At 44.7% G+C, this 24847-nt stretch overlaps 1 protein-coding gene across 1 annotated transcript in view; it reads left to right on the top strand.

The window, feature by feature from the left end:
* ST3GAL2 (ST3 beta-galactoside alpha-2,3-sialyltransferase 2) overlaps window positions 1-24847 on the top strand; it is a 350833-nt gene that overhangs the window by 225322 nt on the left and 100664 nt on the right. The window contains exon 3 of the mRNA XM_086945276.1: window positions 14637-14830. Coding sequence (XP_086801402.1) covers window positions 14637-14830 — 194 coding nt within the window. The remainder of the gene's footprint in view (window positions 1-14636; window positions 14831-24847) is intronic.

Here is a 24847-nt window from a genome sequence, read left to right as displayed (position 1 = left end):
TACAGCGCCTGGGTGTCCGTGTTGGTCTTTAGTGCTCTATATTCTCTTCGAAGACTTTCTCTCTCCCACTTCCTGTTTTTGTCCAGATCTCTCAGTTTTTCTGTGTCGTTGTCTCTCTCTCTGTACTCTTACCTATCTCTTGGTGCCTTTTTCTTTCTATTTTCTATCTCTTTCCTTATTCGCTCTCTCTCTCTCTCACAATCTCACCTTGTGTGTGTCTCACTCCCACATACTTCTTTTTTTTTTTTTTTGTCTTTTCTCTTCCCTCCCTCTTCTCGACTGGGTTCCATTCAGTCTGAGGCTGGTGCGCGCTCTGTTGGCATTCCTATTATCACACCAATTGCCAAAGTGTTCTAAGTGTTATGGATTCCTCTCTGCCTCTATTCTATTTTAGTCTTCTCTCTCCCTCCTGTGCCCCCTCCTCTTTCTGCCCCTTCCTGGCTCTTAACTTTTCATTACTTTTATCTGAAAAAGTAAAGTTTTGGAAGTTTCTCCCAAGCAGTGGCTGACCCTTCCTGCCTCCCGACCCCTCCTACCTGAGCCTTCCAGCCATACCTCCAACAGGCGCTCCCTCCATGTAGTCAATCATGCTCCGCCCGCGCAACACCCATTGGTCTGAAAGGGCTTCAGGCCCCCCCTCCCCGTGTCGTGTGTGTCAGCCCGGGATGAGACCGCTTCCCGGGCACACACACAGCCGCACCGGAGCACTTCACAGGTCTTTAAAAGACCATTTACATGTTAATGAGGCCTTGCTGTTGTTTCACCCCTTCTAAGAGCCCCTGCAGCTCCACTCTGCATTTTGCTTAAAGATTCAGCAGCCCCCTCCCCCCCCCCCCCCCCCCCCGAAATTTGGCTCTAGTTGCGCCTCTGCCTCCAACCACAAGTTACACAGCATTAAACTGTCTCCAAGCCATGCCTGCCAAATGACGGACGGCTGAGGACCGTTGGTAGCAATTTCTCACAGCGTGCGCGCTGCGCCCCTGGCACCTCATTACGGCGCACCGGCCTGCCGCGGCGCACAGTTGTTACTACCTGTGATGATATTGCCAGACCAGTCGGGATTTGTCCCTGCCCGTCCCACAGCACACAATTTAAGGACGCTTTTTTCAGTAATGCACCTTCTGGAGCACACTTAGCCAGCAGCGGCAGTCTTATTGGACGCCGCAAAGGCATTTAACTCTATCTCCTGGCGGTATATGCTGGCGGTACTGCATCAAATGGGGGTGCTGTTCATATTTACTAATTGGATCAAGCTGTTGTATAAAGCTCCAGTGGCCCGTGTCCGCATCAATGGCATTCCCGATTGGGCGCGGGTCCAGGCAAGGATGCCCTCTGTCTCCTCTTATATTTGCACTAGTGTTCGAACCTCTGGCTTGCATATTGCGGCAACGGCATACACAAGCAGCACTACGTTTTCAAGAGAGACCGCTGGTGGTGTCTATTTATGCCGATGATATGGTCTTATATGTACGCGAACCTGAGATACACTTAGAGAACCTTATACGGGTATACATTAGATTTGAATGGCACTCTGGTTTGGACATAAATTGGGACAAGTCAGTTGTGATGGCCTTAACGAATTGTATGAAACAGGTGCAATTAGAACACCCAGTGGCATGGAGTGACAAGCCTGTCAAATACCTGGGAGTATGGGTTCATAAGGATCCACAGGCAGTTGTACGCACGAACTATGGCACTGCGATTGCTCAACTAGAAGACCAAGTAGCTAGATGAATACAGCTCCCGTTAACATTTGTAGATAGTGGCCCTGCTTAAAATGGTAGTCCTCTCGAAATTTTTATATTTGTCAACATACCCATAATTTTGCGACAACATTTTTGTAATACATTGTGTGGATACTGATTACTTTGGACTGGGGAGAGAAAAAGCCACGCATTAAGTGGGAAGTGCTGACGCTCCCATAAGAGAAAGGTGGGTTCTGAGTGCCAGACATTCAACTATACTATCTGTGCGCGCAAGCACAATATACATCGTATTGGCAGAATGGGCCGCCGTACACGCCACACGTGGCGGTTGAGGTGGGTCCTGGGCACCCCATACCACTTAATGCAATGGTGGTAAATGATACTACAGTCTTTGAGAAAGATGAGATTGACACAATGCAATGCACAAATCACGCTTGGAGGGAACTTGTGAAGCGTGCTCGATGGTTGCCACTATATGCACCAGCGATGCTGGTGCTTCACCATGGGAAAATATCTGTGACGTGTGAGACAGGGGCACTAAAGATTTTGCAAGCTGCGGGTAAACGCACTACGAGGGATGTATTCCCAGATGGAGCATTCATTGGACTGCAGGCCTTCTCCAAAGATGGGGATGGGTCTGTTATGGCCACCTTTATACATAGCAGACTGCGAGCAGCGATCAAAGCTTTATACTCCTGTTACCCTGCTGAACACCCTGCCTTTGCGGCGCTGCAGCACGTATACACTGCGCAATCCAGGTCTAAAATGATTACGTGCTTATATAGTGCCTCACAGGCAGATGAAGTAGATGTGAGTGTGAGCCCGGCGGATAAGTGGAACAATATATTGCCACAAGCTCTGACTGAAGATGAATGTGACACATGTTGTAAGCTAACTGGGCAACTCACTGCAAATGGGAATCTGCACCTGATTCATTACAAGTATATTCATCAGATGTACTATACGCCAGCGCAACTTTATAAATATGGATTGAGAGATTCGAGTAGCTGTAGACGATGCGGGGCAGAGGCTGCAGATTTTTGACATTTAGCATGGTCTTGTGGTGAAGTAGCTGAATTCAGGGGGTAAGTCACTGAAGCGTTGACCGATATGGTGGGGGAGCCTGTCCTATGTAGCATGACTATTTGCCTCTTAGGCAATGTGCTGCATCTTAAAGCGTGTAATCGTAAATTGGTTGCTTTGGCACTACTACTGGCCAAACGTAGAGTTTCCATACATTGGGATGGTAGACCAGCACCACAATTTCCGCATTGGTTGAAAGATATTGCTTACTGCTGTGACCAACTTCTCCGCTATTGGGAAGAATTACCTAGAGCCTCTAGGCTGCGAGACATTTGAGGTCCATTTACTGCCTATGTTTTAGCTAACTCACCTGACTGATGACATTTCCTACATTATTGTTATGATTTCATATGTACCTGTATGTTCTGTGATGCCCTGTACTAGATTGTTAAAGATGAGACCATGCCAACCACGGATATAACGCTGTACCAAATTGATGTTATGTATTCTGCACTGTGATGTTAATAAGCATATGTTTTAATGCTGTAATATTGTCAAAAAGCTATAATTAATTTTTTTTTAAAACCTATGCATTTAGCAATACGACTCTTGTGCCACACTCTATTATCACTCAATCTTTCGGAATTCCTCAAACATTTCACTACTCTTAATGGTTCAGAAAATACACGCTCCCCTTTAGGCACTTTACCCCATTTGTTTTGTTTTCACCCAATCTCCTACTCTTAATGTCTCCTCCCTAGTTGCATTCCTCTTATCATAGTTCCTTTTGTATACTCTCTGAGCTTTGATGATGTTGCCCTTGACAACTTCAGGTGTCCCTCCATCCTATGTTATCTTTGGTAAAAGGCTCCCTTCCACGCATTAGGAGAAAAGGACTGAACCCTGTGAGAGATGGCGTCAATTGGTAACTCCACAACATCTTTTGACTTCTACTTCCCAATTCCTCTTATTCCCACAAGCAATTTGTATAGTACGTTAATCACCCGATTAAAACGCTCAACAGCACCATTTCCGGCTGGATGATACACCGAAGTTCTAACATGCTGTACACCATTCCCCTGCAAAAACTGCTCAACTTTAGATGTCGTAGAATGTGTTCCATTGTCACTAAGAAGCCTCTTAGGTAAACTCTCTTTCAAAAACACCTCACCTAGAAACTTCACCCCAGTGTCCGCATCAACCTTTTCAACAATATCCAACTCCACCCACTTACTTGAAATAGTCCGCTAATACAATGATCAATTTAGTCTCACCAGATTTGCGCTGCACTTGGCCCACAAAATCTACAGCTAACATATCCCAAACCATCTCTGGACACTCCATAGGCATCAATTGTGGTCTGAAAGTATGTAAACTTTTATCTGAATCAGCACACTGTCAACAATCCCATACTCTTCTCTCCACTTCAAGATTTATCCCCGGCCACCAATATGAAACTTTAACTCTTTTCTTGGTTCTCACTATTCCAGAATGTTCCTCATGACACAGATTCAAAATTGTATTCCTGAGACAAAATGATGGTACAATTTTTCCACCCCTCCTCCCAAATCCAGACTCCACACTCAATTCATTTCTTACCTCCCAAAAAGTTCTCACTTCAGCTACGTCAGGCTTCTTCTCTCCCCAACCTTCCAAAATCAACTCCATAACTTTTTTTTTAGCAAATCATCTTTCTCAAATTCAACCATCCACTCCTTCCTCACAATAGAATTCATAGCTTCTTCCACCAATGCAATTTCATAATCATTCCAAATACTTCCCGGCACTTAGCCAGTAAGGGAATTTAACTCAAAACAATCAGCAACTTGTTTTGTACACCAGATACATACTTAATCCTGTAATCTCATTGAAAGTCTGGCAATTCTTGCTGAAGCTTTCACCATTCCACATGTAAGCAAAGTCATCAAAGGCTTGTGATCAGTTCTAACATCAAACTCAGTTCCCCACAAAAATGCTCTGAAATGTACAATGCCCCATACGCACCCAAGAGTTTCCGTCTTTGTCCTCAAATGCACTTCTTCAGCAGGCGTAAGACTTCTTGATGCAAAGCCAAGCACAACCTCCTTTGTGCCACTCTCAATAACCTTTCCTGCACCCTTTTATTGTTTGTAGGCATAATGATCTGATCCCTTATTAATTCTTCTTGCAGTGGACCAAATATACAGGGTACAGCCATCTTTATTAAATTTGCTAAATAATCGTCAATCGTCTCACTTTGTTCCTGTTTCCTGCTGAAAAATGTGTATATATCAATAGCAATACAAACTGTAGGTGTATAACACTTTTCCAAGTCTTCTAATGCATTAGCATAGACATCAGTTTCTTCTTCTCCTCATACTTTCTTTTCCATCTGGTTATATTGTTTAATACCCTCTGGACCCAAAGAATGCAACAATATACCTTTCTTAATCTCTGTTGTAAGACTTTCATTGTTAATTGTAACCATATAATTTATAAAGTAGTCTTTCCTTATTTGCCACTTCATGCGTGGCTCACCTGGTTTTGGTATAAATGGAATTGGAGGTGTTAATGTGAAGTCTGTGCTGCACACATTTTTCACCTTATATTAAATTTTACTACATTTTATAATTGCTCCTCGACAATACCTCCCAGATTCCTTTCACTAAATGACGCACAGTCAATAAATATTGTAACGCCTACAAACTAAATAAAATAGTCACAGGTGTGCGCATCACCCTGAGTGAACGCACTGAAAACTCTTCCACATCGATGTAATATGTATAGCTCACCAGCAGGAAAATAACTGTTGCAGGTGTGCGCATCACCGTGAGTGAACTGTAATAATGACTGCTCCATGGAAAAGATTAAATAGTATATTTATTCAAGCAGGTACAGAGAAGGTAATCCTACCAACAGGTCCAACAGACAACTCATCTCTCACCCACTATTCTGGAATACATAGGGAACCAGGTGATGCATCATAGAATATAGAACACTCACCTGTGGTCATGGAGATACAGATATGCCACATCTCCCTTCTTCATAAAACTAATTAAGTCTAATAAAATGAAAGACCTAAAATACAATATTCTAAGTAAGGTAACCAGCACACAAATGAGGTCAAGCTTGATAAAGTTAGAATTAATAAAGTTCTGACAATAACCACTCTATTCCCCTCTCAACATAAGGAAAGCATTACATTACATAACTCCTATACTTAATAGGCACTTTAGTTACTCTGCCAGAGCGGGTTGTATTGGATACATCCTGTGCATTACTCTGTGAACAGTTAACTTCAACAGAAGGTGATGCACACGATGTATCCGACGAAACACTTACAATATCATTACTATTTGAAGCAGAGTCCATTACATTATCCCACATCCACGAGAATGAAGATGAAGACATACATCCATTGTATTTTTTGAATTCTTGTACAAACTCATCCGATTGTAATGCCAAACATTCCCATCGCTAAGTTTGGCAGATCTAGAGTATGGTGATACAAATCACCCTCTTTAATGGTAAGATCATTACTATTATGCATTTTGTCATAATGAGTTTTTCCAGCATCATGCATTTTCCTCACATTAGATCTTACCAAGGCTGGAGACCATTAGCTATGTATTTTCCTAACACTCCAAGCTACATTATCTTTGCAAAAAGGTTCTCTACCCCTTAAAATCCTTAAAATTCTAAAGGGGCTATACCCAGTACCAGTAGGTGTAATCCTGTAAGCCCAATAACGTGGCTAAGAATTCCTTTTCCCAATCCTTACCAACATTTATTGCATCTTGTACACTACCCATGATAACTCTGTTGAATCTCTCAACACATCCGTTACCAGCTGGATTATATATAGGAGTGCATTTTTTGCAAATACCATTCCTTTCAAGAAAATTTCCATACTTAACCGAGGAAAATTGAGGCCCATTATCCCTCAAAATCTCTTTTGGTATCCCTTCTCTAATAAACAAACTTTGTAAAAAAATTGACAACGTGCTGAGAATCAAAACTCTCTGTGATGTCCACTTCAGGCCATTTGGAAAAAACAACTATAACGACCAAAATATGTTTGTTATTCCCTTCTCTATCCTCAATAGGACCAAGCCAATCAATGCACAAATGTTCCCACGGATTATCAGGAATAGTTTTAAATCCTAGAGAGGGTCTCAAATTCCTTAATGACTTGCCGGAATTACAATAAATAGAACAATCTCTAACAAAATTTTCTGCATCCCTATCTATGCCAGGCCACCAATAAAGCAATTTTAATCTTGCCTTTAATTTTGAAATACCTAAATGACCCTCATGATTGATTTCAAAAACTTTACTTCTCAAGGCAGAAGGAACCACCACTCTCTCACATCTGCAGATATAACCATTATCATCAATTGATAGCTCATCCTCTAATTCCCACATAGCTTTTAAATCACCACCAAGGTCATTTTTGCTGGGCCAACCATTAGAAATAAACCCTTTAGCTTTAATTAATTCATCATCCTGTAATCAACCATTTTCCCAATCCTGTTTGGATATGGCTTCTGTATCATCAAAAATCACAGCTACACTGAAATTCTCCTCTTCCTCACTTCCTTAAAATCTTGTTGAATTGGTGACCTACTTAAATAATCTGCCACCTGATTGCTCTTCCCAGGGAGATACTCAACTTCATAATTAAAGTCCAATAATTTTAACTCATTTTTGCTATGCGTGACGTAGCCTTAATTATTCCATCAGATGTTAACACTTTTAATAAGGGCTTGTGATCAGTGCGAAGAAGAAATGTATTTCCCCAAATAAATTGCCTGAATTTAGTCATAGACCACACAGTAGCTAACATTTCTTTTTCTATGGCAGAGTATATCACCCACTATTCTGGAATACATAAGAAACCAGGTGATGCATCATAGAACATAGAAAACTCACCTGTGGTCATGGAGATACAGATATGCCACATGAACACACTGCAAATTTCTTGTTCCACCTATTTATTTCCTTAAATACCGATATGCGCTTCACATTTTCACAAGATCCTGTGTGCACGTTAACAATGTGCAATATCCGACGTGTCCTCAAGCCTTAACACAATGTTCACTCTCCGTTGTGCATTTCACCTCATTTTTTGAACTTTTTTCCATCCAAAATGGCCGCGCCTTACGCGTGACGTCACCATGCTACTGTTCTAATATGCTTATTAATTCCCAATCAATGATGGCCTCCAGACGTCAGTCACGCTCTCCTCCCGAGATTGCTCTCGCTCCCTCAGCCTCTCTATGCACTGGCTCTAATACGTCACTGGCCTCTCATGCTCCGTTGTAACATCCACAGCTGGGCCTCAATGCTTTTAAAATCAAATTACTCGCATCCGCAAAACACCGCATTTCATCCACTCGTAGCTCGCCTTCACTTCCTCAGGTATTTCTTCTTTTTTTATTTTTAAGTAATGCTTCTCATAACTTTCTTTACTCCTCTTCAGTTTGTCTGTATACGTGTAGATTTCTGCAGAGTTGTCGCTCGTCGCCAACTTTGTAATAGTATGTATATATATATATATAGAGAATGTTTGTGATGACTTGCTGCCTTTCTCTATGTCTGTACACCTTTGAATAGTTTTAGAGTTCCTGGTTCGTGGTTCTCAGTCTGACACTCAGTTTCTGAAGGGAACTCCGAGAGCCAGGAAGCAGTTGTATTGTGGGTGAATAACTTGGAAATAAACTTCTACTTTTATTATATGAAGTTCACTGCCTTCCTGTCTATTACATATTGGCGACGATTGGGATCAATTTTATTCACCCACCGACCCACGTGTCTTAAAAATTTTACGGAAATACTTTATATTTGGTGGAAAATGGAAGATGTGAAAGAGGGAAGACTCTCAGGGGCGTAACACAGGCCCCCGCGGTGAGGTGGGGCCCGTAGCTCCAAGGGGCCCCCTCGGCACGGAACTCTGGCCTGGAGAGCTCCTGATTGAGCCCGGAGGTGCCCCCCTAAGTACGGTGCAGGGAGGCCCCCTCACTTCTTTTTGTTTTTATGCATCTGTTGGTTATGCATCTGAAGGTCTGTCAAGGGTGCTGTTCGATGTAGCTGGTTTAACGGTGATAAAATCTGCATCATTCAAGTCTGTCACCTTACCTCGCTCTGGTCAACACGGACGCTGGTGTTCTGGAACTTCAATGCTAGTGTGTATCGACGTGCAGAAGATGACGCAAAGCGTTCAGTGACCTTGGTGTTAGGTGTTCACGTGCTTCGTTCCTAGCGTGTGTCGACGCGCTGATGGTGACGCAACACCTTCAGCAGCTGTAACACAGTTACGCGCTGGGAAGCCATCCGGCTACGCGTCATCTACGGGACTCCATTTAAAAAAAATTTTTTGGGGGGGAAGAAGATAATCGGAGATCGGACAGTTGCTTTCGTGGTGAGCGTCTGTTTTTACAGATTTTCATCATATTTTGTGAAGACTTCGAGACTATTTAATTTTCTTTCTTTTTTAAAAAAAAAAAAGAGATTAACATTTTTTTTTTACAGATTCCGGTTGGGTGGGGTTTGAGTTATTTGCATTTCTGTCAATTTTGGGGAGAATTGTAAATATGTCTTCTGTCAAAGATATTACACAACCCCCACCTTTCCTGGGCAAACCAGGTAAACCTACTCTTTTGTGGCCTGAATGGTTGGGTCTATTTTAAAATCACTTGGAGGCTATAGATGCACTTGAGTATTCCCCTCCTCGCAAATTTGCCTTATTATTTGGCAGTTTGGGCCTCGCAGCTCAGCGTATTTTTAACAGTCTTACACCTATTCCTCCTCCAGTTGGTCAGTCTGGGGACAGGGTGTGGAATGTTTATTTAGAGGCTCTGGCCAGATTGAAGAAACAGTTTGATGAATCCCCTAATATCATTCTGGAACGGCATAATTTCTATAAACGAAAACAAAAAGAGGATGAGAAAATTGAGGAATATGTGGCCGCTTTAAAGGTTTTAGCGGTTTCTTGTGATTTTGGCCCTCTTTTGGACAATTATATTAGGGATCAGTTAGTCTTTAATTGCGTCTCTGTCAAAATCAAGGAAAGAATTCTTAGCTGTAAGAACCCTTCCTTGTCAGAGGTGATTGATTTAGCACTTAGCTTTAGTTGACAAAACAGATCTTTCAATGCTATGTCATTAGACTCTTCCCCTAAAATGAATTTGGTTTCAGAAGGGGTTGAGCAGGATGGTTTATATGCTGTGGGTAATAAGGACAAAACAAAACCTTTTCAGAATAAGGGTCAGAATTTTTGTTTTAGATGTGGTTCAAAATTCCACATAGGAAACTTTAAGGGCTGTCCTGCTTTGGGTAAGCGTTGTGCAGTCTGTAAAAGGGTAGGCCATTTTCAGAAAGTGTAAGTTTCAGAAAAAAAGTGTTAAAATTAACAATGTGGATTGGAACGATTGTAGTGAATCTATGGACAATTTGCTGCTAATGTTGAAGAAATTAAAGGTCCTTTGTGTTCGTCTATGGTTGATGGAAGTCCTCTTCAGCTGATGGCGGATTCTGGATCGCCCATCACGATTCTACGAGACTCCACATTCTACGAGAAATGGGGTAAAGAGACTGTTCTTATGGAGACTGATGTTAACCCCAAGGCTTTCGGGGAAAAATATATTGATATGCTGGGGTTCTTCATGGGGAAGGTTGAAATTTTAGAAAGGGCTATTTGTACTAAAGTTTACGAAGCTATAAAAGGCAAAAACATTGTGGGGTGGAAGGACCTGGCCAGTATGGGTTTGTATTTGGTTCCTGGCGATGATCATCCCATTAAGGCAAGGGATCTACCTATTTGCTCTGTTGAGGATATGATGATTAACCGTAGTGACCTAGTAAAAGAATTTAAAGGAGTTTTTAATGATAAGGTGGGTCTGGTGAAGGGTGTGGAACATAAAATCAGACTCCTTCCAAATGCTTCACCGGTTGCTCACAAGGTTCGCAATGTTCCTTTGAGTGTGAGGGCGGAACTTTAAAAAATGTTGGACGATTTATGTGAACAAGGAATTATTCAACCCACCGAGTCGTCACAATGGGTCGCCCCCATTGTGGTTGCACGAAAAAAAAATGAGATCAGATTGTGTGCGGACCTCCAGGGTTTGAATAAGAATATCAAGGTGGATTGTCACCCCCTGCCCAAAAATTCAGGAGTTGTTGGCAAATTTGGGGGGGGCTAAATGGTTCTCTTTAATTGACCTGAAATCCGCATACCATCAGGTGCCATTATCCAGGGATTGACCACGTTCGTCCCCCCGTTCGGGGCGTTCAAGTTTTTGAGACTCCCCTTCGGGCTGGCGTCTGTGGCCAGCGTGTTCCAGAGATTGATGGATACACTATTTAGGAATTTGAAGGGGGTCCAAGCTTATTTGGATGATATTCTTATTTTCGCGAACAGTCTTGATGAGCACAATATCTTGCTAAGAGAAGTTCTCTCTTTATTAGGAGAGCGTGGGTTGACCATCCGGGAGGATAAATGTAAGTTTGGGGTTCAGGAGCTGGAATATCTGGGGCATACTATATCAGCGTCTGGTATCAAACCCAAATTTTCAGTAATCAATGCTTTAAAAGAGGCAAAGGCCCCCACAGACAAGGATGCTCTGCGCTCATTCCTGGGATTGGCAGAGTATTATGCCAGATTTGTGAGTAATTATGCTCAAGTGGTGGAACCTCTTAGAACATTGCTTAAAAAAGGACAGAAGTTTTTAGGGTCTAAAGATTTAGAAATGGTTTTTGATAAGGTGAAAGAGTTGATTGTAGCTGCTCACCCCCTTCATGCGTTTCGTGATGATTGTATTTCTACTATTGCTGTGGATGCAAGTATGAGTGGTTTGGGGGCAGTTTTAAGTCAGGAGGTGGACGGTGTGGAAAGAGTTATAGCTTTTGCTTCTAGATCTTTAATGGAGTATGAGAAGCGGTATAGCACCATCGAGCGTGAGGCTTTGGCCTGTGTATGGGCTGCTCAGAAATTTAAGATGTATATCTGGGGAAGAAGATTCTTAATGTTATCTGATCACAAGCCCTTTTCTTTCATTTTTTAGTAGGATTTCGGAGACTAATAATTTATCTCCCAGTTTGACAAGACTAGTTTCAAAGCTTTAGGAGTACAATTTTGAGTTGAAGCATATTCCGGGAGGTCGAAACTTTCGGGCTGATTGTTTGTCTAGAATGTCACTTGACAAGGAAAAGGAGGAGGATTTAGTGGATGATGACGTGGAGTGTGTAACTTAGGTAGATGCCGTAGAAGAGTTCAATCTTCCTGTTGCTGAAAAGGATTGGATGAGAGCTAAGGAGAAAGATTTGGTTCTGTCCAAGGCCATGGAGTTTGCGTCTGGGAAAGGGCCAGATGTAAGGAATTTATCTGGTGATCTAAGAGTCATGGCGCAGGTAGCTGATGAGTTATCCGTTAAGGGCAATGTTTTATTGAGAGGTGGTAAAGGGGTTCCACCTGCAGATTTAAGGAAAGAAATTGTGAGGTTGGCTCATATGGGGCATTTAGGTGTGTCTAAGACTTGCATGAGAATAAGAGCGTATTATTGGTGGCCCGGGTTGGATACACAGGTGAGGTCTCTAGTAAATGATTGTGAAGAGTGTTTACTCTCTGATAAACACTGGAAGTTGCCTTCTGTACCTTTGCATCCTACGGTTTTTCCAGATTCAGCATGGGAGAAAGTAGGTTTAGATTTCTCGGGTCCTTATAATATTTTACTGGAAGGGATGAGATTTTTAATTTTGGCTGTGGATTACTTTTCAAAGTGGTTATATTATAAGTTTGTGGATGCTCCTAATTTGGACAATACAGTAAAGTTTTTGGAAAAACTTTTTATGTTGGAGGGGGCACCCAAATTTGTGGTAAAAGGTAATGGAACACACTTTGTCCCAGAGAAAATTTGTAAGTTCTTAAGTGTGCAGGATGTGAAACATCTAAGAGTGGCGCTCTATTCGCCAGCCTCCAATGGTTTGGTGGAACGTGGCAACAAAGTTGTGAAGGAGGGCATTCAAACTGCCATAGCTTCTGGATTGGATGTTGGTTCTTTTATTGAGGAAAAGGTTTGGAGTTACAATACTTCTCATTGTACTACGGAAGTCACGCCATTTGAATTATTAAGGGGAAGAAAGGTACACTCTGCTTTGTTCCCGGCTTGGTTAGAAAAAAAGTGTCCGGATTCTACTGTGGTAAATAGAAATGGTAATTTAGCTGAGGTGGTCAAGAGTAAACAGGTTTCTATAAAGAAAAATTTTGATGGAAAGAAATCTTCAGATTCCCAAGGTTTGGAGGTAGGAGATTGGGTGATGATTAGGAAACCTTTCAGGGTGTTAAAGGGGAGTTCGGTTTTTTCTAATCCTGTAAAAGTGATTAAAGTTAGTAAGGGAGATGCTTTCCTTGGAGATAAGGGTTGGTGGAACATGAGGCAATTGGTTAAGATGTCTAAGGATCAAGCTCTGGTGGTTAATAGAGCCAAAAGTAGAGGGTCTACGGATCATTGTGGGTGGGCTCATTGGATTTCACCTGACACTTCTGTTCCTAATACATCTGTTTCTAATCTACGCACCAGTTCATTGAATTTCAATACTTCATCTTCGGATCTGTCTTCTTCTTCCTCTTCCTCTTCCACTTCCTCTTCCTCTTCCTCTTCTTCATAAGACTCCGTCTAGATTTAATGATTTTATTAAATATTAGGAGTTTGATTTATTTTTTTGTATTTTAGTTTTTTTTAGTTCATTTTGATAAGGGGGAAGGTGATGTGATAGTGTGTGTGTATATATATATATATATATATATATATATATATATATATATATATATATATATATATATATATATATATATATATATATATATATATATATATATATATATATATATATATATATATATATATAGAATGTTTGTGATGACTTGCTGCCTTTCCCTATGTCTGTATACTTTTGAATAGTTCTAGAGTTCCTGGCTCGTGGTTCTCAGTCTGACACTCAGTTGCTTAAGGGAACTCCGAGAGCCAGGAAGCAGTTGTATTGTGGGTGAATAACTTGGAAATAAACTTCTACTTTTATTATATGAAGTTCACTGCCTTCCTGTCTATTACAAACTTGTAAAGTAGGACTCCACTGTTCATATAAATAAGCTTTATTGGCAACTCTGCCAGTACATAACAGCAAGTACAACTTAACACAGCAAAGCTCACATCCAACTGTCATTCCCCAGAACACCCACAACCCTGAATTCCAACATTACCTCATAAAGATGCAGGATGCATTCTAAATGTGGAATGCAGCAACACCACAGGAGCCCACGGCTCCGCCATCCCTGCGCTTCTGGCCCTGCAGCTTCCGCGCTTAGCCGTATCCGTCCCAGCCACTGAAGCCCACCCAGTGCATGTGTGGCCTAACACTGACCTGCATACCTCACCATGGAAGGAATCTCGCTGCTTCCTGGAGGCAAGTGAGCGCTGGGATGGCAGCGGTGCTCTGCATATGGGTGACAGTGTGTAAACTGGCATGGCAATGTGTATATTGTATACCGGGGCATTGTAGGTGCTGATGTTGCAGGTGTTCTCTCTATACTTCAAGGGCGTTTGTAGAAGTTGTGCACCGCCATCTTGAGTTGTAGCCATTCTTCATTTTGCCTCCTCAGTCCGTAATGATGCAGTCACGTGTCGAACTATTAATGAAAATGTACGTTAAAGATGCCCTGTTGTACAGTAGACTAGTACCTGCACCATCCTCTTCATTCAACTGAGATTCAAAAACATTAAATAAGTGGCTGGTAAGCAGCAATTTTGCAGGATTGCTAGTGATGTCAGAGGCTGTGCTTTCAAAGAGTGTGCCACACAGTTACTGTGCCTCCTGTACTCTGTGTCCAAGGAGCGGGGAGCACCTCTCATCTTAGATCTCTTGCCTCCACAGATGCTGCAGCCACAGTTCAAGTCTCACAACACCAACGAGGTGCTGGAGAAGCTCTTCCAGATAGTGCCTGGCCACAGTCCCTATGAGTACCGGGACCCTACCGTATGTCGCCGCTGTGCTGTCGTGGGCAACTCTGGCAACCTGAAAGGCTCTGGCTATGGGAAGGACATCAACCGACATGACTTCATCATGAGGTGAGCAGGGCTGGGACGTAAATCATTTGATTGGTGGTCAAGTCACCTCGTGATATCTCTGGGGAGCGGGGCATGTCATTAATTGTGTGGCTATAGAAGAGATCTCATGAACTGGTGGTTTCTACATGGTGGGGTTGATTGTAAATCTCTTGGTGAAGTGGATAGAGGATCTTCTCAACAATTTGGATAGAAACTGCTCTTTGTGGTTCGGCTAAGGAAGGCACTTAATGATTTAATTGTGGAATGGCACTTCTTGAATATGGCAACGAAGTCGCTTCATGATTAGAATGAGTACCGAGTCCTAATGAGACAAACTTAGAAGCATTTTAAGAATTTGAAGGAGTGAGAAGGTGCTCTAATGAGAAGAGAAGAGGAGACTTTTACAGGGTCCGCAGAGGCAAGAGGCCCTCCTCGGTTGAGTGAGGGAAACCTGACTTCTCGAAAGTGCAACTGAGCTGGGGTGATGGGTGATGGTGAGAGGTTTTCAGCAGTATACATGGGGCATAGCATTGCCGCTGGAGTGCAGGAAGTGATATAGTGCTGCTTGAATCTTATAGACACTCGAAGAAGCACTGTGATCTGTACGTTTTGGCTCCAGACCATCTTGAGTTAGTTATAAAACAGTTTAGTGCTCAGGAATGCAACCCTCGTTGTTCATTTCTTTGATAATCCGTTACTGGGAGCCCAAACTCTAACATTGTTTCTATGCCATGCGGGATCTTGAACATAGCTCTGGGTCCGACTATCAAATGTTACTGGCATTCAATGATGAGTTTATGCTCCTGTACCCCATGCCACGTGCCATCTGTGCCTCACCCACAGGCAGTGCATGTCCCGGTATCCTGCTTCTGTTCTCATCTGTGGTATTTTGCTGTGTAATCTCCGCTCTTCCTCTGTGCTTTTTTCTTCCTTCCTCTTTGTAAGGTCTTTCGGTGTTGAACCCTTCTTGCGCCACTTCTGTAAGGCATCCGGGCATGAACACTCAAATGATATTGAAAAAAAGGGTGTTTCCACACAACTTACCTCTGCCCGCAGTGTCCCTTTCCTGATAACTGCTTAAGAGGAAACGTCACAGGCAAAGTTGAGGTTAGAAACAGATTTGTTAAACAATTAAATTATTTTTGAGCACAAATAAATGTAATGTATTCTTTTCGTCATATAATGCCTTTTTTATCCTAGGATAATTTTAAGACTGAAACTTCCTCTTATGTATTTGATGCCCAAGTCAGCGTCTCATAAAGAGAAGAATCACAAGTGTTTCGCTTCCGTAAGGTTGCTTCCTAAGTCCTGCTGGTATGACCCATCAGGAAGTTTATATTGAGAAATGCATTTCCACAAATCTGTAGCATGAGCTTTGCTATATGTCCTGTGTTTCCAATTAATGGAAGGGTTTGAATACAATAATCATTTACTAGGTAAACTGATCAGTAGCTGTTGAAATTGATGCCTGAACTGAACGTAATGGATAATGTGGCATAATGGACCACTCACCGGTAGCCGCACCTTATAAATTATTGGAAGTTTATTCTCCTAAAGTTATCCCTGGATTAAAAATGTTTTGACTCTTATGACGAAAAGAATAAAATCAGAGTATTTATACTCAAAGTTGATTCAATTGTTTAACCATTTTTTACCTCCATGTTCTCTGTGAACCTCAGCTGATATTTATGGCTCCTGAGCCTCTCAAGACTGATGCTGTATTTCAAGTCCTCAGCTGGGTAGTTCCTGCCTTCTCTTTTGTGAGTGCACACAGCAGCCCATGTTGACATGCTCTGACTAAGGGACGATATGTGCACTGTGACCATGCAGCCCACTGGTTTAATGCTAAAGTGGTTTTAAATAGACCTGTATGAATGAGGTCCGGGTTGTCCAGCATGGTACTAAATTTGAAAATGCCTTTTGAGATCTGTCGAAGCCTCTGTTAATGAAATGCTGTCTACGTGGTCAAACATGAAAGGCCTTGTCCCATGAAGATGCGAGCTGCTTCTATAGATGTCAAATGCCTGGTCATAAAACCGCACGTTCCTTGGAACTGGACAAATGTTTCCTACTAGTTCTGGTTTGTTCATTGCTATGGAGTAGGGCCAGTGCCTCAAACGTCTACAGCTGCCAAAGCTGCCAAAGGTTATAGATTGCTCCTTCCATGTTCCCCGCCCCCACTTGGCACCGATTTCTTTTGGAGATGCCGCTTGTACCAAACCTTTGGAATAGCCTTCCATTTGTTCTGTTCCTCAAAGAAAAGAGAAGAACCACAAAAGGAACAACTTCGTGAACATGGGCTGCTTTTGCAGCTTTGAAGCTCTTCCTGTTCACTGCTCCCCTCCTAGCTCCAGAGAGAAAATGTATTGGAGCAACGGGACATGTGAAAGAAAGGAAGAATGTCTGCAGCCGCGGGTGCGTTCCTCAGTAACAAATGCGACACAGACTGGCAAGATGGCTGCCGTGGGCACCTGAGCAAGGAAGCGTGCTCTGCCCTCTTGGCACTCGGCGTCGGTGCGCTTCCACCCTCCAACTCCACCCTCCAACTCCAGACTAGAGAAACATATAAATATGATACATTACACCCATTTGAGCATCTCAGATCGAGTTCTGCGTTTTTCGAGTATCCTACACTATTTGTGATGTGATGTGATGTGATGTGAGACGCACTTGTATAGCGCACTACCACTCCAAGGAGTATCTTGGCGCTTGGATTCCATAAAGGCAGAAAAGAATGGTAAAAGTCTACCAGTCTACGCAGCATATCCTAGGAGCCTCATGCATTCAGAGTTGGGCAGGGAGTAGATCAATGTTTTTAAAAGCTTTCTAAATTTTAGTTCAGTGGTGGATTGACGCAGACATGGAGGTAGCTTGTTCCATGCTTTCGCTCCAATGACTGCAATGGATTTACCTCCTCGAGTTGTCATCTTAAACCTGGGGACATGCAGCAGGTTGGCAGTGGAGGACCTAAGAGATCGTGAAGGTTGGTATTGTCTGAAGTATTTGCGCAAGTAGAGTGGACCATGATGGTAAAAGGCTCTGTAGATGATGGTAAGGATCTTAAACAGGATGCGCTTATTTATTGGAAGCCAATGCAGTGTATTCAGAGCTGTGGAGGCTGAGGATTTCCTAGGCAGTCTGAGGACCAGTCTGGCAGCTGCGTGTTGGACCATTTGTAGCTTATGTAGGGCAGATTTGTTTAGTCCTGCATAGAGGCTATTGCAATAGTCCAACCTTGATGTTATAAGGGCTACTGCTACCGTACGTCTGGCACTCAGAGGAAGGAAGTCAAAGAATTTTCTAAGGCTTCTAATGATGCCGAAGCATGCTCCTGCTACTTCTTTGGCCTGCTGGTTGAATGTCAGGGTATTGTTAAATTTTATGCCAAGGTTTCGGGCGGCATTAATAGTCTGCGGGGGGTTCAGCTTTATCAGGCCACCAATCTTGAGGAGAGAAGGAGTTGTTATGACCAAATGGAATAATCTCAGTCTTTGATGAGTTACATTTTAGATGGTTGAGGGACATCCAATTGAAGGTTGCTGACAGACAGTCTTTCAGTACTTGCTCTGCGTTGGAATGATTTATATCAAGGGTCAGAACAAGCTGAGTGTCGTCAGCGTAGGCGACAGTACTTATGTTGAAGGATGAGATTCATTTTAGTAAGGGGACCATGTAAAGATTGAATAGGGTAGGGCTTAGACTGGAGCCCTGCGGGACTCCTGTTTTGATAGTTTTTTCTTCTGAGGAGAAATCACCCAACCTGACAATCTGACTCCTGTGTGCTAGATAGTTTTTGAACCATTCGAACACGGTTCCTGCTATGCCTGCATTGGTCAGGCGGTGTAGAAGGATAGCATGGAACACCGTGTCGAATGCTGCAGAGAGGTCTAATAGGATCAGGACAGCCAGTTTGCCCTGATCCAATGCAGCACGTATGGTTTCAGAGGATGATAAGAGTGCAGATTCGGTAGAATGGTGGGTCCTGAAACCAGCTTGACATGGAATTTAGGTTTGCTGAGCTCTGTTCAAATGCTAGTCTTAACATTACCCTGTTTGATACATGTGTAATATTTCGGTGTGGCATTAAGCTTGCCTTGGTGGCATTCAGATCAAGCCAATTGGTATTGTTTACATATGCCATGCTTAATTTATAAACATAAGCATGGAGCTCAAACTTTTTCTTATGAGCCCGCCACTCATTCTGCTGAATGTAGGGGTTCATGAATACCACGTCTTATGAATTTTAATTCCACATCATGCTTCTTTCTTAAATCAACCTACACTTCCTGTCTCCTTATCTCACTCTTGTAGGTTATTTTTCATTCCCGCTATCTCCAATTGTCACTGTCCCTTTATGTAATTCTCTCTAGCTCTGAACCAAAATGGGGTGGAAATAAAATAACTCTCCCGGACCCCAAAAATGAATTCCCTCCACTACCAACCACCTGCATAAATTATGCACTGGATACGGGACAAACCTGAGTCCCTAGAGGAGGAAGGCCTCCTCCACTGGTACCCTGCCCAGCCCCGCAGCCACGGTCAGCTAGCTGGCCTTGGCGCTAGCCAGGGGGCGGGGCTGTGCGGGTCAGGCCAGGCCATGTTTCTCCCCAATCCACCCCTCCCAGGAGCAGGCAGAGCTGGCAGGCCCTGCCGCGGTACCTTTTACATGAATTAACCAGCTCCCTTGTGAGCACCTTTCAACCTGAAACCAGTATAGCCTGCACCCGATTGTGCGCTACTAAACGTTTCCAAGGCTCCTCGCTATCCACCCCTGTGCATGTGTAAAGGTCAGTAACACTGCTCCTACAAGAGAGACCATTTCAACATCCTAGACCGCCGCAGATCTGCGCATGGTAAGAAAAGATAATGAAACATGGGAAACAGCCATCACAACGCAACTTTAACAACGCACTACCATTACAACTAAACTTTTACAACACAACTTCCATTACAACGCATGCTTTATCACATTACAACGCATGCCATTAAATCCCAGATGCTATTACAACGCATGCGATTACAACATAAGTATGGGTAAGTATTTTAATTAATTATTATTAATTTAATTTTAATTAATTATATTCATTATTTTAATTATTTATCATTTTAAAAAAAATGTTTTTATATATAATAATGTAATTTAGTAATTTTAACCCCTACACTATCCAACACTTACCCTACTATTACACCCCCCTGGAGTTAGAATAGTAATTTTGACCCCTACACTATCCAACACTTACCCTACTATTACACCCCCCTGGAGTTAGAATAGTAATTTTGACCCCTACACTATCCAACACTTACCCTACTATTACACCCCCCTGGAGTTAGAATAGTAATTTAAACCCCTACACTATCCAACACTTACCCTAATATTACACCCCCCCAGAAGTTAGAATAGAAAATAAAATTATATTAAATACAATTTATAATTAATGTAAAAAAATTATATTAAAATTAAATTAATATTAATAAAATTAAATACTTACCTATACTTACGTTGTAATGGTATGCATTGTAATAGCATCTGGGATGTAATGGCATGCGTTGTAAAAGCATGCGTTGTAATGGATATTGTGTTGTAAAAGTTGCGTTGTGATGGTATGCGTTGTGAATGTATGCGTTGTAACGTCATACATTCCCACTCAGTGGTCGAAGAATTCAAAAATAAAGTATGCAAACTGAGATCCTGAGTTCGAGGCATGTGGGCTGCTGAATTCATATCTGTGCATAGATCGCCGCCTAGTGTTGGGTCCGGATGATTGCACATTGTTGTCCTGGAAGAGTCTTCGAAGTATCACGAGATAGGTGGCTCCTCCCCTGGACTACAGTGCGCATGGGCATCGCCTCCATCCCCAGATTGTTTTTTTCCGCCATTGGGCTCGGATGTGTGTCGGTTCCCTCTGTCGGAACCGATAGTTGTTAACTCTCTTAACTCGAGACCAAAAGGTCTTTAGGCTTGGCGCCGGTATCGTTTTCGTTCGGGTTTACTGTTTCTTCAGCTCCGAACTCTCGCTGCTCTTCCGCGTGCTGTCGGCGCGGACGGGCCTACACGACGCTCCAGACATGGAACGGACTCCGTTTAAACGGTGCCCGGTGTGCAACGCGAAATACTCTCACCTCGACGTGCACCCTGTGTGCAACACTTGTCTGTCGCCGGACCACGACGAGGCCAGGTGTATGGCCTGCTCGAAGTTCCGGTGCAAGAAGACCCTCAAGATTCGTCGGGCTGCGAGACTCCAGGCCAAACTGTCTGCGCCCCCGCCAGACGACATCTTCGAAGAAGACGTCGGAAGCGACAATGTCCAACAGGTTTCGGACTCTAGCCCTGCGTCCGAGGGGGAGGCCTACGACGCAGGAGACGAGGAGTTTGACGAAGCCGGCGACGAGGTAGGGGACGACGATACGGCCATTGCCACCGTGGGGGATAGCTCGGAGGAAGAGCATCCCCGGACTGACTCGGGGGTCGACCCCCTTCCTGCGGCCCAGGTCGAGGGATCGCCTTCGGGCCTTACCCAAGACCATGTTATTAGTCCAGCAGCCCCGCCTACGGGCCCGGCCACGGACATTTTGGAGGTGCCACTCACATTTCCAAAAACGAAAGTGAAGCCTTCGGGTTCAACATCTTCGGTTTCGAAACCGAAAGTGAAAGCAGTGCTGAAGGCTCTAGAGGCGTCAAAATCAAAGAAGTTCAAAATGGCCGACATGGACAGTCCCGCCAAGATGGCCGACCCAAAGGCCTCAGGGTCGGTGCCGAAGACGAAGTCGTCCGACGCGGCTGCGTCGGCGCCGAAGAAAGTCGCGGTCGATGACCCGAAGAAGGCTTCGAAGAAGCGTCAAGGCGATCCCATAGCTCTGGCTTCCCCGGCTCCGGCCGTCGGAGCCAAGGACGGTAACGCATCGACTCCGAAGACGGTGCCTCTCGCCGACACCACTCCCAAGCCAGGGAAGTCACGAGAGGCGGTCACACCCTCTCCAGCCCTTTCGAAGAAAGTCGAAGAGTCCCTGCAGCGGATTCGGAAGGTCGCGGAGCTTCCCGACCCTGAAGCTGGGGTGTCGAAGCCCGCGCAGAAGCCGTCGAAGGCACAAGCACCTATCCGGCGGCAGGGTGAAGCGAAGTCGACGCCGAAGGCCTTCGCTTCGAAGCAGGTAGCTGGGGTGCCCTCGAAGGAGGTGTCGACGCCCAAAGCGTCTCCGGTGGTGGCTAAGCCTCGGCTCCAGCCACTCGCGGAGGAAGAACGTCGTGAAGTCATCATCGACGCCAATACCGGGAAACTGTCCCTCCTCAAAAGGAAAATCACCACGGAGCCGGTGTTGGAACACTTTCGCATTCCTCTCAAGAATAAGAAGGACTCTGCGAGTACTTTGGCGCCTTTGGCGCCGGCGTCTCCGAGTGACCTGCCGCGTTCCCCGACTCACTCCAACGCGGGGGATGGCGACGAGGAGGAGATCGAGTACAACTACTCGGCGTACTCGGATCCGGAGGAGGAACATGAACCTTGGTCTGCCGGAGGCGACCCTGAGGACCCGCAGTCGGGTCAGGAACCGCAACTCTTTGCGGCGAAGACTTCGCCAACGGAGGACTCTGCTGCCTTCAACGCGTTGATCGAGAGAGCTGCGGCTAACCACGATGTCGAGCTGCACTCCGATCCTGTGGATGTGGACTTTTTATTTGACACTTTCTCTGTGGCCGAAAAGTCAATCAAAACTTTGCCAATGCTCAAGGGAGTGCTCAAGCACGCGCAGGAGGTCTTCAAGGAGCCCACTCGGGCACGTGTCATCAATCCACGCATTGATACAAAATATAAGGCAGCGCCCTCGGATCCAACATATATCAAGGGACACTTGCCACTGGACTCTTTGGTTGTGTCCAACGCTCGCAAGAGGACGAACTCGCAGACGACTGGTGACGCTCCTCCCCCAGACAAAGAGTCAAAAATCTTTGAGGCCTCGGGGAAACGGATTGCTGCACAGGCAGCTAACATTTGGCGCATCTCAAACACTCAGGCCCTACTTGCACGCTACGATAGGGCTCATTATGACACCCTAGAGGCACTGCTGCAGCACTTGCCTGACCAATACAAGGAGGCAGGGGAAATGTTAATTCAAGAGGGAAAGCTCATCACAAACGCTTCCATCAAATGTGCGCTAGATGTGGCTGATACAGCCTCCAGGGCAATCAACACTAGTGTGTTGCTCAGAAGACATGCATGGCTTAGGATTTCAGGGTTTAAACCTGATATACAAACAACCATCCTGAACCAAACGGTTAATCCTGACCATTTGTTTGGCCCTGAGGTGGATGCGACGCTCGAGAAAATGAAAAAAGATACAGACACTGCTAAGTCTATGGGGGCCCTCCAATCTCAGCAGTTTCGGGGCGGTTCCTTTCGCCGCTCCAATACCAGAGGCACCTCAAGGGGTCAGGCATCGCAATCCACCCAGTACTACAAGGGCAATACCCAAACCTCATACACCAACAAGGGTAGAGGTGGCTACAGAGGCAACAACATCAAAGGCAGGGGACGTGGAAACAACAGCTCCAGGTCCACCGCCGCCAACAAGCAGTGATGCCTTGTCACTGCCCCCCGGCCACACAACACCGGTCGGGGGGAGACTCCAGCAGTTCCTGCCAGCGTGGAAAGCCATCACCACGGACAGGTGGGTCAGGTCTCTTATCCAGTACGGTTACTGTCTAGAACTTACCTCAACTCCACCGAACATACCCCCAAGAAGCCGTCCTATGTCCGGCGAGCACTTGCTCTTGTTGCAGCAGGAAGTTCAGGTCATGCTGCAAAAAGGGGCAACAGAGCTCGTCCCACTGCAGGAAAGAGGTACAGGGGTTTACTCTCTGTACTTTCTAATCCCCAAAAAAGACGGTTCTTTGCGGCCCATCCTGGACCTCAGGCCCCTCAACTGGTACATTCTCTCGGAGCATTTCCATATGCTCACGTTGCAGCAGGTACTCCCTCTGCTTCAACAGGGGGACTTCCTGGCTACGTTGGATCTAAAAGATGCATACTTTCATATCCCCCTGCATCCTTCCCACAGGAAGTATCTCAGATTCACGATCCAAGACCAGCACTACCAGTTCAGGGTTCTGCCGTTCGGGGTCACCACAGCGCCAAGGGTCTTTACGAAGTGCCTGGCGACTGTGGTGGCGCATTTGCGACGCCAGAACGTCCACGTCTACCCTTACCTGGACGACTGGCTCATTCAAGCAAAAACAGAACAACAGTGCGCCGACCAAGTGTCCCGCACCATTCATCTCCTGCACGATCTGTCAAGTCAAGTCAAGTCATAGAATTTGTATAGCGCACTACATACCCAGAGGGTTTCAAGGCGCTTAGGAAGGGGAGGAGGATTATTTGTCAAATATCCACGTTTTAAGCTGCTTTCTGAACGCTAGGTGATTCTGGGTGAGGCGAAGGTAAGCGGGGAGTGAGTTCCATGTTTTGGCAGCCAGGTATGAAAAGGATCTGCCTCCCATGGTGGTCTTGTTGATGCGAGGTACAGTGGCGAAGGCTTGGCTGGAAGAGCGAAGTTGGCGGGAGGGGGTGTAGAAGGACAGTCGAGAGTTGAGGCAATCTGGTCCGATGTCGTAGAGTGATTTGTGTGCGTGGGTAAGCAGTCGGAAAGTGATCCTCTTATTGACGGGTAGCCAGTGGAGGTCTTTAAGGTGACCAGAGATGTGTTCGTTGCGTGGGATGTCTAATATGAGCCTGGCTGAGCCGTTTTGGATTCGTTGTAGTTTCTTCTGGAGTTTAGCGGTGGTACCTGCGTAGAGGGTGTTTCCGTAGTCCAGTCGGCTCGTGACCAGAGCGTGGGTGACTGTTTTTCTGGTTTCGGAGGGGATCCAGCGAAATGTTTTTCTGAGCATGCGAAGAATGTTAAAGCAGGAAGAGGATACGGCGCTGACTTGTCTGTTCATTGAGAGTGAAGAATCCAGGATGACGCCAAGGTTCCGTGCGTGGTCTGTCGGGATGGGTGCTTTTCCGAGGGCTTCCGGCCACCAGGAGTCGTCCCATGCAGAGGGGG

The sequence above is a fragment of the Lissotriton vulgaris genome, chromosome 12 (genome assembly GCF_964263255.1).
Source record: "Lissotriton vulgaris chromosome 12, aLisVul1.2, whole genome shotgun sequence".
In the NCBI taxonomy this organism is placed as follows: Eukaryota; Metazoa; Chordata; class Amphibia; order Caudata; family Salamandridae; genus Lissotriton; species Lissotriton vulgaris.
This window is presented reverse-complemented; position numbering and strand designations above follow the sequence as displayed.